The sequence below is a fragment of the Lagenorhynchus albirostris genome, chromosome 4 (genome assembly GCF_949774975.1).
Source record: "Lagenorhynchus albirostris chromosome 4, mLagAlb1.1, whole genome shotgun sequence".
NCBI classification, from domain to species: domain Eukaryota; kingdom Metazoa; phylum Chordata; class Mammalia; order Artiodactyla; family Delphinidae; genus Lagenorhynchus; species Lagenorhynchus albirostris.
In genome coordinates, this window is record NC_083098.1 from 83492949 (window position 1) to 83509776 (window position 16828).

The 16828-nt window shown below is 46.1% G+C and overlaps 1 protein-coding gene across 16 annotated transcripts in view; it reads left to right on the plus strand.

Annotated features, from left to right (window-relative positions):
• The window catches only part of APBB2 (amyloid beta precursor protein binding family B member 2), a 377265-nt gene that overhangs the window by 290470 nt on the left and 69967 nt on the right, over positions 1–16828 (plus strand). For all 16 annotated transcript variants that reach the window (XM_060148293.1, XM_060148295.1, XM_060148297.1 and 13 more), the window contains one exon: positions 14669–14815. In XM_060148293.1, coding sequence (XP_060004276.1) covers positions 14669–14815 — 147 coding nt within the window. The remainder of the gene's footprint in view (positions 1–14668; positions 14816–16828) is intronic.

A 16828-nucleotide genomic window follows, 5' to 3' on the forward strand; every position in this document is an offset into this window, starting at 1 on the left:
CAAGTTTGGTTTCTCCCAAAGCCTCTCTCCTTGGCTTGCAGATGGTCACCTTCTCACTGTGTCCTCGTGTAATCTTTACTATGTGTGCTCACATTCCTGACGTCTCCTCTTCTTTTTATAAGGACACTAGTCCTACTGGATTAAGCCCATTTTATGACCTCATTTAATCTTAATTACCTTTTTAAAGGCCCTATGTCCAAATATAGCCACATTGGGGGTTAGAGCTTCAATATATGAATTCTGAGAGGACACAATTCAGTCCATAACAACCACTCTGTGCCTCAGTTTCCTCATCTGTAAAATAGGAATAGTAATAACATCTATCTCATATGTTGCCATGAGTTGATTAAATAGGTAAAAGAAAGTGGCACGCACACACACACACACACACACACACACAGACACACACACACATGTATCTGCCCCTGGTTCCCCAGAGCTCCTAAATCCTTTGGAATTTCCTGGACAATAGCAGTGTCTCGTTCTAATGAGGTGACTCTAGGTAGGCTCCTGGATTGGGGCTGGTCACCAGAAAGACCAAGCCATGGTTAGAAGCTTGGAATTTTCAGTCCTACCCCCATTCTCCAGAGAGGGGATGGAAATGGAGTTAATGATCAATCATACCTTCATCATGTGAAGCCTCTATGAAGACCCCCTAAAGTACAGGCCTCAGAGAGCTTCTGAGTTGGGGAACACGTGAAGGTGCTGGGAGAGTGGCATGATTGGAGAAAGCCTGGAGGCTGCACGCCCTTCTCACACACCTTGTCCTCTTCCATCTGGATGTTCCTGAGTTATACCCTTTTATAATAAACTGGTGGGCTAGTAAGTAAACTTCCCCTGAGTTCTGTGAGCCACTCCAGCAAATTAATCAAACCCGAGGAGGGGGTCACGGGAGCCTCCAGTTTGTAGCCGATTGGTCAGTCAGAAGCACAGGTGACAACCTGGACTTGCAGTTGGTGTCTGAGCGGGTGTGTGGGGCAAGCAGCCTTGTGGGTCTGAGCCCTTAACCTATGGGATCTGACTCTCTATCCACGTAGATGGTGTCAGGATTGAGTTAAATTGTAGCACACCCAGCTGGTGTTGCAGAGACTTGCTTGGAGTGGGGAAAACCCCCCTCACATTTGGTGACGAGAAGGGTCAGAAGTGAAGCGTTCTGGGTGAGTAGTAAAGGAGAAGTGGATTTTTCCCACTCGTTGTGTAATGTGTGCACAGACACTCGTAATAAATGCTGCGTGTGACACTGTTGTCCGCCACCTCTTTCTCGCCCACTTCAACCCCCTCCTCACCACCATATTCACAAGTGTTAGTTAGCATCAAGTGTGACGACCACAGTGCCGCAAAGTCAGATTTTCCAAAATGTTTTATGAAGCCTTAAACTTGCCAGGATTCCTTTAGGAGTCAGTTTCCTCTTCTCAAAAATGGGTAGAATACCTCATTCACTTCATTGTGAGAATTAAACTAAATTGAATTAGGTAATCAATGAAGAGCCTCTATCATAGGAACAAAATAAATGCAAATTCCCTCCCTCCTCCTTCTCGTTCTGAAATCCCCTCAGCTAAGCCCTACTGAGAATTTTTTTTAACATCTTTATTGGAGTATAATTGCTTTACAATGGTGTGTTAGTTTCTGCTTTATAACAAAGTGAATCAGCTATACATATACATATACATATGTTCCCTTATCTCTTCCCTCTTGCGTCTCCCTCCCTCCCAGCCTCCCTATCCCACCCTTCTAGGTGGTCACAAAGCACCGAGCTGATCTCCCTGTGCTATGTGGCTGCTTCCCACTGGCTATCTATTTTACATTTGGTAGTGTATATATATGCCCATGCCACTCTCTCACTTCGTCCCAGCTTACCCTTCCCCCTCCCCACCCTGTCCTCAAGTCCGTTCTCTACATCTGCGTCTTTATTCCTGTCCTGCCCCTAAGTTCATGAGAACCTTTTTTTAATTTAGATTCCATATATATGTGTTAGCCTATGGTATTTGTTTTTCTCTTTCCGACTGACTTCACTCTGTATGACAGACTCCAGGTCCATCCACCTCACAACAGATAACTCAGTTTCATTTCTCTTAATGGCTGAGTAGTATTCCATTGTATCAATGTGCCACATCTTCTTTATCCATTCGTCTGTCAATGGACACTTAGGTTGTTTCCATGTCCTGGCTATTGTAAATAGTGCTGCAGTGAGAATATTGTGTTTAAGACAATAATAAACACTTAGAAATATGCTTAAGGCATATGGATATCATGATTTCACTGCTGTGCAAAAATGCATGTCTTATGTCTTAAATTAAAAGCAAGACCTGTTGGTGTCATGATTTCAGTGCTGCTCAAACGGGTGTTTGAAGTTAAAAGTCAAAACCCAGTGCACTGGCACCGTCCCACTCCCCAGCGGGAATCCCACCCCACCAACCTGAGGGGAGAGGAGGAACCCAGGCTACAGCTCTGCCCAGCTGGACTAGCTCATCCACCAAAGAGACCGTGCAGTGAGGAGGCGTGAGGAAGCAGAGACACCCCAGAGACTGTTAAATATTTAAAGTCATGCAGAATCAGATCTCGGTCCTCCCCGTGTGACTGCCCTTGCGCGTGCCCTTCGGCACATCAGTGGTTCAAGCCTCGTTTCCGGTAAATCTCAGAATGATTGCTTTTCTTGATGTGGTAGAGTGGTGAGTCAGCAAGCGTTTTTATAAAGCAGAAGGAGCAGTTGCGGAAGTCGTCGCAGGCAGGAGCTGCCTTGGGGAATGGCACAAAGAGGGAGGAATCAAGGCACAGGGCTTTGAAAGAATCCTTACCTTTTCATTTAAGGATTTAAAGTCACCGAAGCCTTAAATCTCAGAAACCTGCATGGCTCCACGTTGTGCATGAGAGGTGACTGCGGGCACTGCTTCTAAACGGTGGTGCACCTTCCCCTCCTTCCATTAGATAATTTAGCTTTGAGTCCCTGTCATTGCGCATGCTCTGAGCATTTCCTGAATATAAGGAATCTGGTTGGCATTCCTGCCCTCTGACCTTGTAGGTTTCCAGAGTGTTTACTAGGAACAGAGCCCGTTATTTACTAGAGACAGCGCTGACCCCCTCTGGGAACCCCCCTCCATGAACTGACCACCAGGAACCAGGCGAGCAGGCAGGCAGGGAGGTGGGCATTGTAGACGATATTTCAATTATGGATCAGTCCTTAGTGCTTGGCACGCTGTAAGTGCCACATGCGTGGTAGTTATTATGATGACTGTCCTCTTTGTAGCAGAAGCTGTCAGCATAGAATGTTAGCATAGGATGTATATTTCCAGTAGGGTGATCTTATTCTGAAAAATAGGCAAGAGGGAGAGTTAAGTAAATGGCACTTGCGGGCCCAGAGCCCCAAAGGGCCAGGTGTCTTGTTTTCTGCCCGAATGCTCACCATGTTGCAGACAGCCTGGGGAGAAGCAGAAGGAACAGCTGAAGTGCTCATTGGGGTCAGTGTAGAAATGCTCTCTGGGTCTTCCCTGGCTGCCGAGGTCATTGCCGTGCTGAATAATTAATCAGGCTGATTCTTTGCTTCAGCCAGATGGAGAACTGGGTCATGCTCCACTCCAGTGTCCCCAGGCACCTCTCTGGCCGAGCCCATTGAGATGCTGGATTTAGAAAGCATTTCTGTGCTTCAAAGAAAAGCAGTAGCAGATGAAGCCTAATTTTATTTCAAACTGTGTCCGTAATGACAATGATCTACATTTCTATGTATCATGACCACAAACTCTGATTCGCTAAAGACCTCCCTATTACGGAAGCCATGTCCAGGGAAGATATTTTGAACCTTGAAAAGCCTATGGATTTTTAGAACAGACTCTAAAAGTCATTTGAGGTCACAGCCCTTCGTTTACTGGCTGCGTTATTTCTTGGCAAAATCTGGACGGTCGGGCTTCCCTGGTGGTGCAGTGGTTGAGAGTCCGCCTGCCGATGCAGGGGACGCGGGTTCGTGCCCCTGTCCGGGAAGATCCCACATGCCACGGAGCGGCTGGGCCCGTGAGCCATGGCCGCTGAGCCTGCGCGTCCGGAGCCTGTGCTCCGCAACGGGAGAGGCCACAACAGTGAGAGGCCCGCGTACTGCCAAAAAAAAAAAAATCTGGATGGTCCAGCGATCGGCCTGTGGGCAGAAGTCAGGTTCGTGCTGTCTCTGATGCAGTAACTGGGAAGGGAAAGGGCAGAGGGCTGTTCTGAATCCTTAGGGAGAGATCCCAGGACGTAGGCTGTCAAATATGATGAATGTACCCTAAATGGGTATGTTATTGTGGCCACCAGGATGAAATAAAAAAGGATTCTCTCACAGTTTCTACGTGGGATGTATGATTATTCAAAAGGTCCTTCCTCATAGTCACATACAGTGAGAACATGTTTATTTTTTTTCCTCCTGACCCCAAGAGCACAGATATAAAGCGTCTCCGCAGAGCAGCTCTGCGTAGCTCAGGCAGCAGCAGGATCGATATGCTCTTAGAATCCAGGTGAAATGGGCTTGAATCCCAGTCTCGTGTCCTGCGATGTCCATGGGTTCCCCAGCACAGTTCTGCCCGTTCCCTGGGCTTATATTTCTCTTGTGTTGACTCCCTGTTCTCCACTCTGAGGCCTCCACCACTACTTTTCCTGCACCAAGCATCTCCCCAGGGGAGGAGTACACCCTTCTCTTAATTCCTGACGTCAGCCATCTCTGTAGCAGACTTTTGCTGGAGCATCAAGGGTAATATCGAGGGGGCTTACATTGCATCAAAAACAGTCACTGGTTTTCAAAACTGGCTGTTGGACTTCCCTCACGTTTCTTTTTAATGGCAGTGCCTGCCATTTCCGAGGTTGTGCTCCCCCAGAGGCTGTGCAGTATGCAAACACACACATACTTTTGGAAGTATTTGCAGGAGGTTTAGAACTTGCTGAAGCCCCATCCGTGGCTCTCCGAGGTCCGGGGACTCTTAGGTGGACCTGAGGGTTCCACCCCCTGCTCCTCCCCAGGCCCTGGGCCTCTCCCCACCCCCAGGCACCCAAAGTATAGCCGTAGTGAGGTTAGATCATTAATTGGAAAAACGAAACAGGATTGACTGCCTGACTGTTGGTGGTGTTCCTCAATCCGGACACTTTTGACAGGGATCAGAGACCTTGTGAAAACAGTAGCCACCTTTCCGTGAGCATTCCCGATGGACCAGGCCCTGTTGTTAGCATAAGCCTTCCCATTAATCATGCCAGTACCCGCAGGAGGTCCATACCGCTATCCTCACTGCAACAGATGAGGAAACTGAGGCTCACCAAGATTAAGTAACTTGGCTCAGATCACACTGCTCATAGTGGCCAGCCTGGGATTGGATCCCAAGGCAGTGACTTGAAAACCTGGGCCCTAAACCACGGTGCTCACAGCCCCTCCCCCCAAACCACTGTACCTTACTCTTTGTGGTTCATGTCCACAGAGCTGTGTGACCTCTGGTGTCACAGCCAAACAAATACGCCCTTCCGGTTTTTTGCAGTACTACTCAGAGCAGAGTGTTTGGCCTCTTTGGTTCATTGATGTGCCTCCAGTACCTGGCATATAGCAGGTGTCAGTAAATCGCTGTGAAACGAATGAACCCATCCATCCCTCAAGGCTCAGCTCAACACCATCCCCTTCCAGAAGCTGTCCGTAACTCCCTCTCTGTGAGTTAAAAGGCTCCTCCCGGGCTTCCCTGGTGGCGCAGTGGTTCGGAGTCCACCTGCTGATGCAGGGGACACGGGTTCGTGCCCCCGTCCGGGAGGATCCCACGTGCCGCGGAGCGGCTGGGCCCGTGAGCCATGGCCGCTGAGCCTGCGCGTCCGGAGCCTGTGCTCCGCAACGGGAGAGGCCACAACACTGAGAGGCCCGCGTACCGAGAAAAAAAAAAAAAAAAGGCTCTTCCGTCCATGAGCAACCAACGCACGCGTGGGCCTCTGCGTCCCCTTATTTCTCGTTGCCGTGTCGTGGATTCCCGCTCTGTCTACCCCGCGTCGCACTCGTTTCTCTATGTCTCCAGGAACTAATAGGCACTCAGTAAACGTTTGTTGACTTGAAGGCACAGTGGTTATTGTGCTGCAGGGTAATTAGGCTTAAATGGTGAGCAGTTCCTATAAGTGAGTGTTCATTAGGATTACATTTGTAGCGCTAGACCAAAATGTAGCTCTTCTCTTACATTTTCTCAGTTTTTTCATACCTATAATTTAGTGTCGCTGTCAATTCTGGTATCGTTTACTTTTTCGTCATCATCCCTCCGTAGTTACGTAGAGCACTGACTGTGTTCTGGGCTTCAGATGCGCTACTTCACAGACTGCGCTCGTTCGAGCAGCATCTTCTTTGGTGCCGTGCACGGAGGCTGGCTTGCCTGGGAGAAGGCAAGGTTTGTGTCCGACTGTAGCTCCAGCAGCTCCAGTTCCCTCGTCTCTCCCCTCCTCCATCCCCTACCCCACCTCGTGGTCCAGGAACGAGGCCCCCAGTTTTCTGCCAGCAGGCTCTCATCTTGCTTGTCCCCATCGAAGCTCGGACAAGGAGAAGTGGAAGGCCTGTGGGAGAACACAGGCGGCCATGAGAGGGTCTCCTGCAGCCAGAGAGAGAAGAGAGGGAACATTTGCTGAGGGCCTGCAGTGCCCCAGCCCTGACCGTCCTCGTTTGCTTTTTTGGCTCTCCCGGAAGTGCTCTGAGCTTACGGTTATTGTCATTTTGCAACTGAGTAAACTTAGGTTCGTGGAGGCTGAGCTCCCACTGATGGGCACGCGGACCCGGGACTGTCTGGCCCTGGAAACCAAGGCTTGGCACTGAGTTCTACCCCTCGACACATGTCTTAGGAAGAGGTTCTCCCCAGGCGTCAGTCTCTATTCATAGAGGACTCAAAGAAACAGAAGTTGAAACAGGATGTGTGCTTCCAACCAGGATATGACAGCTGGTTCCAGGGCGGGGGAGAGAAACCCGGTGGGAGAGAAGGAAGCCCCAAGCCAAGAGCTGGGTCCCTCCCAGTTCAGCCATGACCCTGGTTCCCTAAATGCTCGTAATAACTAACAGCAGCAACAGGCACAGCGGCAAACCCTGCCCTGTTCATCCTCACAGCGTAGATAGGTTGTTGTGAGACAGGGATTTTTAGTACCCACCTTTTACAGACGAGGAAACTGAGGCACAGAGAGGTTAACTAACTTGCCAGATTCGCCTTTCCAGTCGTAGGAACAGCATGACTTTGAGTAAGGAAGGGGCCGTCTGTGGACAGCAGTGGTTCTCAAAGGGTGGTCCTCAGACCTGCAACTTCAGTGTCACCTGGGAGGCTGTTAGAAATGCAGGTTTGGGGACCGCTGAATCAGAAACGATGGGGATGGTGTCCAGTCTTCCGTGTTTTAACAAAGCCCTCTGGGTGTTTTAGCTTTGGCTGAGATCTGTTAAACTAGAGAAATCTTTAAAATCCACACGTAGAGAAAAAGTTAAAATGTATCAATAGCATAATAAAGGTTTGTTGAGTTCTTATTACATGCCAGGCACTATGCTAAATATTTTACCTGCATTATCTCACTTAGTCCAACAACAATACTGTAAAGTATAGGTACTATTATTATTCCCATTTTACAGATGAAAAAACGAAGCCTTAGAGACCTAAGTGACTTCCCCAAAGTCACCAGCTGGTAGGTAGCAAAGTCGTGACTTGAATCTAGATCCATCTGATGACACAGTCCATACCCTGAACCATCCATTACTCATTTTTGCCCTTTTGGTAAAGAGCTATTGAAGAATGAGCATTAATATAAGTACAAATGTTGATAATTTTTGCAAATTTGGAAAAAAGTGGGATAGGGAGGGTGGGAGGGAGACGCAAGAGGGAGGAGATATGGGGATATATGTATACATATAGCTGATTCACTTTGTTATACAGCAGAAACTAATACAACATTGTAAAGCAATGATACTCCAATAAAGATGTTAAAAAATAAATAAAATGACCAACAGGTAACTTAAAAAAAAAAAGAAAAAGGTATTTGAAAAGTCAGATTGATTAAACATTTGATTACATATTTTGATTGAATATTTTGAGCTCCTCCTCTTCTCTGAAATGAGTGTTTATTCACAGAGCTGATTCTAATTCCCGAGTTTAAGGAAAAGTGGTGTTGGTTATAAACCTTCCTAGCCACACGAGGGCAGCACCAAATAGCGCAGGTTGCTCTTTGCCGCTTGGTTCTTTGAAAGGAAACGGAGCTCGCTGCTTAGTGGAGTTTCCCTTCCATAAACCCGTTTCCCCTTCCTTTGTCCGTAGGGACCAGCGGTGAAGCTTCTCAGATCAGATACTAAATTATATACGGAAAAGTAATCATACTGTGAGGGCTCTTGTCTTTTGAAATCCATGTATTCTTGGACTCAAGGACAAAAAAGCAGCCAGTATTCTTTTTTTTTTCACATTCTATTTTTTATTTTTTAATTTTTTAAAAACGTCTTTATTGGAGTATAATTGCTTTACAATGGTGTGTTAGTTTCTGCTCTATAACAAAATGAATCATCTATATGTACACATATATCCCCATATCCCCTCCCTCTAGCATCTCCTTCCCAGCCTCCCTATCCCACCCCTCTAGATGGTCACAAAGCACCTAGCTGATCTCCCTGTGCTATGCGGCTGCTGCCCACTAGCTATCTATTTTACATTTGGTAGTGTATATAAGTCCATGCCACTCTCTCACTTCGTCCCAGCTTACCCTTCCCTCTCCCTGTGTCCTCAAGTCCATTCTCTACGTCTACGTCTTTATTCCTGTCCTGTCCCTAGGTTCTTCATAACCATTTTTTTTTTAGATTCCATATATATGTGTTAGCATACGGCATTTGCCTTTCTCTTTCTGACTTACTTCACTCTGTATGACAGACTCTGGGTCCATCCACCTCATTACAAATAACTCAATTTCGTTTCTTTTTATGCAGCCAGTATTCTTTTTCACCTTCCTTATTGTTAATAAATTCTTTGAGTCTTCACAGGCTGTAGGACTCTCGAGTAGGCTATTAGAGAAAGTGGGGAAATGTGCTCCTGGCTTCTAGTTTTAGGGCATAGGATCATCCCACAGTAATGCTGGTGTATTAGGGTTCACCCCCACCAGGATCACCAGGATGCTGTACTGACAGCAGCTGCTGTTGATCTTGAACCCCATTTCCACCTGGGCATATCTCAGTATCCCATCCAAGCCTTGGTTTCTATGCCAGAGGCTGAATTCACTGGAATTTTTTTTGAATTTTATTTATTTATTTTTATAGAGCAGGTTCTTATTAGTTATCCATTTTGTACACATCAGTGTATACTTGTCAATCCCAATCTCCCAATTCATCATACACACACACACACACACACACACACACACACACACACACACACACACACACACACACACACACACACACACCCTGCTTTCCCCACTTGGTGTCCATACGTTTGTTCTCTACATCTGTGTCTCAATTTCTGTCCTGCAGACCAGTTCATCTGTACCATTTTTCTAGGTTCCACATATATGTGTTAATATACGATATTTGTTTATCTCTTTCTGACTTACTTCACTCTGTATGACAGTCTCTAGATCCATCCACGTCTCTACAAATGACCCAATTTTGTTCCTTTTTATGGCTGAGTAATATTCCATTGTATATATGTACCACTTCTTCTTTATCCATTTGTCTGTCAGTGGGCATTTAGGTTGCTTCCATGACCTGGCTATTGTAAATAGTTCTGCAATGAACATTGGCGTGCATGTGTCTTTTTGAATTATGGTTTTCTCTGGGTATATGCCCAGTAGTGGGATTGCTGGGTCATATGATAATTCTATTTTTAGTTTTTTAAGGAACCTCCATACTGTTTTCCATAGTGGCTGTATCAATTTACATTCCCTCTAACAGTGCAAGGGGGTTCCCTTTTCTCCACACCCTCTCCAGCATTTGTTGTTTGTAGATTTTTTGATGATGGTCATTCTGACTGGTGTGAGGTGATACCTCATGGTAGTTTTGATTTGCATTTCTCTATTAATTAGTGAAGTTGAGCAGATTTCATGTGCTTCTTGGCCATCTGTATGTCTTCTTTGGAGAAATGTCTATTTAGGTCTTCTGCCCATTTTTGGATTGGGTTGTTTGTTTTTTTGATATTGAGCTGCTTGAGCTGTTTATATATTTTGGAGATTAATCCTTTGTCCGTTGATTCGTTTGCAATTTTTTTCTCCCATTCTAAGGGTTGTCTTTTCGTCTTGTTTGTAGTTTCCTTTGCTTTGCAAAAGTTTTTAAGTTTCTTTAGGTCCCATTTGTTTTTGTTTTTTTGGTTTGTTGTTTGTTTTTGCAGTACACGGGCCTCTCCCTGCTGTGGCCTCTCCCGTTGCGGAGCACAGGCTCCGGACGTGTAGGCCCAGCAGCCATGGCTCACGGACCCAGCCGTTCCGCGGCATGTGGGATCTTCCTGGACCGGGACACGAACCTGTGTCCCCTGCATCGGCAGGCGGACTCTCAACCACTGCGCCACCAGGGAAGCCCTGTTTTTGTTTTTATTTCCATTGCTCTAGGAGGTGGATCAAAAAAGATCTTGCTGTGATTTATGTCAAAGAGTGTTCTGCCTATGTTTTCCTCTAAGAGTTTCATAGTGTCCAGTCTTACATTTAGGTCTCTAATCCATTTTGAGTTTATTTTTGTGTATGGTGTTAGGGAGTGTTCTAATTTCATTCTTTTACATGTAGCTGTCCAGTTTTCCCACACCACTTATTGAAGAGACTGTCTTTTCTCCATTGTATATCCTTGCCTCCTTTGACCATAAGTGCGTGGGTTTACCTCTGGGCTTTCTATCGTGTTCCATTGATCTATGTTTCTGTTTTGGTGCCAGTACCATACTGTCTTGATTACTGTAGCTTTGTAGTATAGTCTGAAGTCAGGGCGTCTGATTCCTCCAGCTCCGTTTTTTTCCCTCAAGACTGCTTTGGCTATTTGGGGGTCTTTTGTGTCTCCATACAAATTTTAAGATTTTTTGTTCTAGTTCTGTAAAAAATGCCATTGGTAATTTGATAGGGATTGCATTGAATCTGTAGATTGCTTTGGGTGGTATAGTCATTTTCACAGTATTGTTTCTTCCAATCCAAGAGCATGGTGTATCTTTCCATCTGTTTGTATCATCTTCAATTTCTTTCATCAGTGTCTTATAGTTTTCTGCATACAGGTCTTTTGTCTCCTAGGGTAGGTTTATTCCTAGGTATTTTATTCTTTTTGTTGCAGTGGTAGATGGTAGTGTTTTCTTAATTTCACTTTCAGATTTTTCATCATTAGTGTATAGGAATGCAAGAGATTTCTGTGCATTAATTTTGTATCTTGCAACTTTACCAGATTCATCACTGGAATTTTGGCTAGAGTAATTATAATAATTTATTATACAAATTAGGACACTTTTAAGAGGAAAAGGAGCTGCTCTTTTCCAGAGCAACAAAGATAAATCAGAACCCTGATGAGGATAATTGGAGCATAGGGTCACGCTGATTTCAAATCTCCTTTCATTTTCCCCCTTTGATGACTCCTTTTAAGATGTATGTGACACTATATTCATTTGCTCTTTCACTCAGCAATGCTCATGGAGTGTTTTCTGTGTGCTAGGTTTTCTGCCTGTATTATGTTGTTCTCTCCTTGTAAGAACCCTCTGAGTTAGCTATCATTATTATTCCCATTTTTGCAAATAAGAAAAAAATTGGGACTCTGTAAGTTATACAGCCAAGATCACAGTACCTGTAAGTCAGAGCTAAGATTATAATTTAGGCTGTCCCTGCTCTTGGGCCAGGTACACTCAAACTGTATTGACACCACTGGCTGTGTTCTTGTGCCGCTTTTGTGGACCCAGCCCCATCGGATGCTGTCCCTCCAGCAAGCTCTCAGGCATATGGCAGAGTGGTTAAGAGTGAGGGCGCAGAAGTCGCACTGCCTAACTTGCATCCTGGGTCCACCGCTTGTCAGCCTTGGGCTTCACTCACTTTCCTTTCTATGAAATGGGTACAGTAACTTCGTATTGACCTCACAGGGTCGAGGAGAGGATTAAATGACTAAATACCTATGAGGTGACTTCTAGAACTCACCTAACGATGGGGGCTAGTTGCCAGTGGAGCCCACCATTTTATTAGAGGGTTGGGACTTCCAGTTCCACCCCCACCTCCAGGGAAGGGAGAGGGCCTGGAGGTTGAGTTCAGCCACCAGTGGCCAGTGACTTAATCAGTCGCACGTATATAATGAAGCCTCCACAAAACCCAGAGGGCAGGGTTCAGAGAGTTTCCAGGCCAGCGAACACGTGGAGCCCGGGGAGAGTGGCACCTGGGGAGGGCATGGGAGCTCCGGGCCCTCTCCCCATACCTTGCCCTGTGCATCTCTTCCCTCTGGCTATTTACTCCTGAGTTATGTCCTTTTATAATAAACTAGTGATCTGGTATACAAAGTGTTTCTCTGAGTTCTGGGAGCCACTCTAGCAAATTAATTGAACTCAAGAAGGGGGTCATCCGAACCTCGATCTATAGCTGGTCGGCCAGAAGTACAGGCGACACCCTGGACTTGGGGTTGGCATGTGAAGTTGGCGGAGGCAGGAGGTGGGGCGGGCAGTTGTTGGGGGGACAGTCTTGTAGAACTGAGCCCTTAACCTGCGAGATCCGACGCTCTCTCCAGGGAGATGGTGTCAGAATTGAGTTGAATTCTCGGACACCCTACTGGTGTCTGAGAATCGCTTGTTGGTGTGGAGGAAAACCTCCACACATTTGGTAAAGGCGGAAAAGCTGAGTGTTTCCATTACAAGGTGGTACGTGACAAGATGAAAATGACGGGGGAGGGCTGGGTTGTGGCATTGTGAGTTTACTCACGAGGGACTGTGTTGGGAACCAACAAGGGAGGGAAGTTCCTGGGCGTAGCCCCATGAAGTTCTGGGTAAGGGGCTGCCCTTGCACCTGTGACATCCTCTTCCCCTTGGGCAGTTTCTCTCCAACAGAAACACATGAGCACGTGAAATGTGAGGACATCTCCCAGAACCTTGCCCCAGGACGCAGGGTCCTGAGTAGCTTTCGCGGTTGTTGTAGGGATGACCTTCTCTTTTTGGTGTATTTGTAAAAGGCATCGTGTGCACCGTCAGTGAGCAGGAAACGTTCCACCCCGGGCGGTGACGCAGGTACCTCGGTCCTTCCCTTTAGGACGTGAGGATCCACCTTCTGTTAGCGTAACCGGGTTGTCTTTGGTCTTTTCGTGTTTTGTTTTCCCCTGAGAAAGTGTGATTAGCAATTCAGGAAGGAGGCCCCAAGTCTGGGTGTGGGGTCTGAAACAGAGAAGGTTGAACTAGAATGAATGTGGTCACTTTGGGACAGTTGGCTGCATTTCTTCATTGTATTATGAAGTTCACTTTGGGGAACTTCAGAAGACACTCTTTGAGAAACAGCCTGTTGGCTCCACAGAAGTGTGGCACCTTATCTGCCCTCCTGTCCTTAAAAGGTGGTCTCTTCAGTTGATGTGCAGCTCAGAAGGAGACCCGGGTCACAGGTCGTGGTGAGAAACCGCAGTTCCAGCCACCTGGTAAACCTGGTGATTAACAGCTAGGCAGATGCTCTAGCCAGATCACCCTCGTATGTCCCAGGAACTTCTTTCTTTATAAATTTTTGGATTTTTTGCTTGTTACAATATGGATAAGATACTTTCTATATTTCTTAAAATTGAACACCTGAACTTTTCAAAGGAAGACAAGGAGTGTGATCTCAAATCAAATATCTCTAAATGGTAAAAGAATAAATGGAATTTGTGCTCTAAGGTATCTCACAAGTCCATCCATTCTGCAGGCTTTCAGGATTTGGTGCTAGTAACAAATGCTGAGACCTATTAGCATGAAAGCACATTTTCTCTCCTTTTTTTTTTTTCATTTCTGGTTATTAGAGAATACATTTTGCCTCATTGTTATTAGAAACAAGTGACAAACGTAGCTAATTCTTTCTCCCAGGTGCTTAACAAGTAACAAATTTCACAGGGGTTACATTTCTTACTATAAAAAAAAAAATCCTGCCTTATACTAGATACAGGTGCTTAGAAATGTTTATACCCATTAGCCCTGTAATTCTACTTCTAGTAATCTGTTCTAAGAAAAAAAACCTGAACACACTCACACACTCACAAGCATACACACACACGCACACACACAGAGAGAAAGTTAGGCAAGAAGATAGTTATTACTACATTTTTTAAAAATTAAATTTATTTATTTATTTATGGCTGCATTGGGTCTTCGTTGCTGCACGCAGGCTTTCTCTAGTTGTGGCGAGCGGGGGCTCCTCTTCGTTGCGGTGCATGGGCTTCTCATTGCAGTGGCTTCTCTTGTTGCGGAGCACGGGCTCTGGGCACGTGGGCTTCAGTAGTTGTGGCACACAGGCTTAGTTACTCCGCAGCATGTGGGATCTTCCCGGACCAGGGCTCGAACCCCTGTCCCCTGCATTGGCAGGTGGATCCTTAACCACTGCGCCACCAGGGAAGTCCTACTACATTTTTTTAATAGCAAAAAAGAGCCACAACTTAATTTTCCAACAATCTAGGATTCGTTGCTAAATTAGATGATTGAACATTTTGTAGTAATTAAAGACGCATTGAGTACACCTTGTAGAGGATTTTAAGGTACGTTGACCTGTGGCCAGTGAGTAATCTCCTGTTCTCTGACTTTACTCCTAGTGTTTTGCTGTGCGCTCTCTGGGGTGGGTGGAAATGGCAGAGGAGGACCTCGCCCCTGGCAAGAGTAGTGTTGCCGTCAACAACTGCATCAGGCAGCTTTCTTACTGCAAAAATGACATCCGTGATACAGTCGGCATTTGGGGAGAGGTAAGTAACAGGTGAAAATCATTAATGGCAGACTTGCTTGCATTCCACTGCTCCTCACGCAACCCCAGAGCTCTGAGAGCCGAGAGATATGGTACTGAGGGCTGATGAAGGTATTTATCGGGGTCCCTTTCCCGTGAAGGCAGCTGGTGTAGACATGATGCACCTGTGATTTACCTATTAGCCCTGCCAGAGCCCGTTGAGGACTGGGGCCCTGGGAGAGGGCATTTCTCGGTGTCTAAATGACAAGATCTACTTTGGTATCCTGAGTCCCCAAGGATCCATGGATGGACTTAAGGGCCCAGAAACCCCCTAACCTCCATGCATAGCTGGTCTACAAGAGCAGTTTTCTGGGAAGAAGACCCATACCTCTCTCAAAATACATTCTCAAAGGGGAACGTGACCCCCACATATACACCCCACAATGTTGTTGCCCCTTCTCTAAAAGTTGACACACCATCCTTTTATAATACAGTCTTCTTTATTTGTGATCTGAAAATCCACCTCGTACGTGAGTCTTGGAATTGATACCTGTGTATTCTTTCTTACTGTGATGAACAAAGCAATTCCAGTTTGAAATGTTAGTTGAGATCATTTCAGAAAAGAAAGTCATGAGTAAAAATACCAAATCTGTATAAAAATCACATGAAATTGGAAAAGCCATATTCCTACCAAGCTCTGAGACCTGTACAACGAGCACATTGGGAGCATCATGAGACAGTGGTCCGCGTGAATCCACTCGATCAGTCCCCAGTTAAGAGCACTGGCAGCGGAAGTTTGCTTTGTGATTGGGCTCTTAGGAGCCCCTGTCACCTTTTATCCTAGCAGCACTGTCATAGCAGGAGGTAGGTTCCCAAGGCTCTGCATGGTAGAGTCCGTCTGCTCTAGAATGGGGCTGAGCTGCATCGCCAACCAGATTTTTAGATCCCAGGCATGGGGGGGGGGCGGGGAGGAAGAATGTTCTCCCGCCAAAAAAAGGACACTTTTTTGGTATTTGCCTCTATTATCCTTTCACTGCATTACCTTTCCAATACCCAGGCCTATTTCTCCCACCCAATTATCCATCTGTCTTCTCTCTTGTTCATTCAAAATGCCATTCTACCAAAGGCATAGATCTCAGCTAGGATTTAGAAGGACGGCTGGCGTAATCTATACTGCTGTTTGAGAGACTAATGAATACCACCAGTTATTTAGAAGAGCTAAGTAAGATTCTAAAGGAATCTCCAATTGGCACGATTCCAGCAGGAAAGAAAGCTTTGGATGGGCCAGCAATGCCTGAAAATGTGCTATGCCTTCCCACCTAGTTAGCCCCCGCTAGGCCATTCCTATTTTTCTCAGTCCTTTCCTCTTCTTCTGAAACGATAAATTCTTCAAGCAGTGTTTCTAGTTCATAGTATATAAAGTACAGCTCAGTGTTTAGGGTTACGAGCTGTGACTTTTTGCCATGCCTCACCACGCACAGCACAACTCCTTAAAGGTTTGTTGATCGGCTGACTGAAAATAAAGTCATGACTTTCAGATGAGTGTCCCATCTTTAGATGACACCTGCATAAGCATTGGTCGTTTGGGTTAGAAACACCAATTAGCAAGACTTTACAGTGGTCAACCAGGAGTTGCTGAGTGTTCATGAGGAAAGGGAAAGGGCACATATGGGAAGACACGAGTGTGCCTAATGAACTCAACAGAAGCCACGATGCGTTTTCATTCAGGGATAGTGCACACTCAGCCAACCATTCTCACTTCAGATGACCAGCTGGCAGCTGTCACTGGTTCTGTCCAGTAATACGATGACCGTCGACAGAGGTCATTGACGAAGATGGCCTGTGTTGCCTTTGTGTGGACCAGTTGTGGTTTCTAAGCTGAATCAATCCAAAAGAAATACACCACCCAGCTCAGTGCAGGGTAGGGGGATGATTTCAGCTCATCCTGGATCTCATCTGTAGACGCTTGGCTTAGACACTGACTAGCAGAGGCACCAAAACACCCATGTCTGCCACTTCGGCAGCAGAGCTTGTG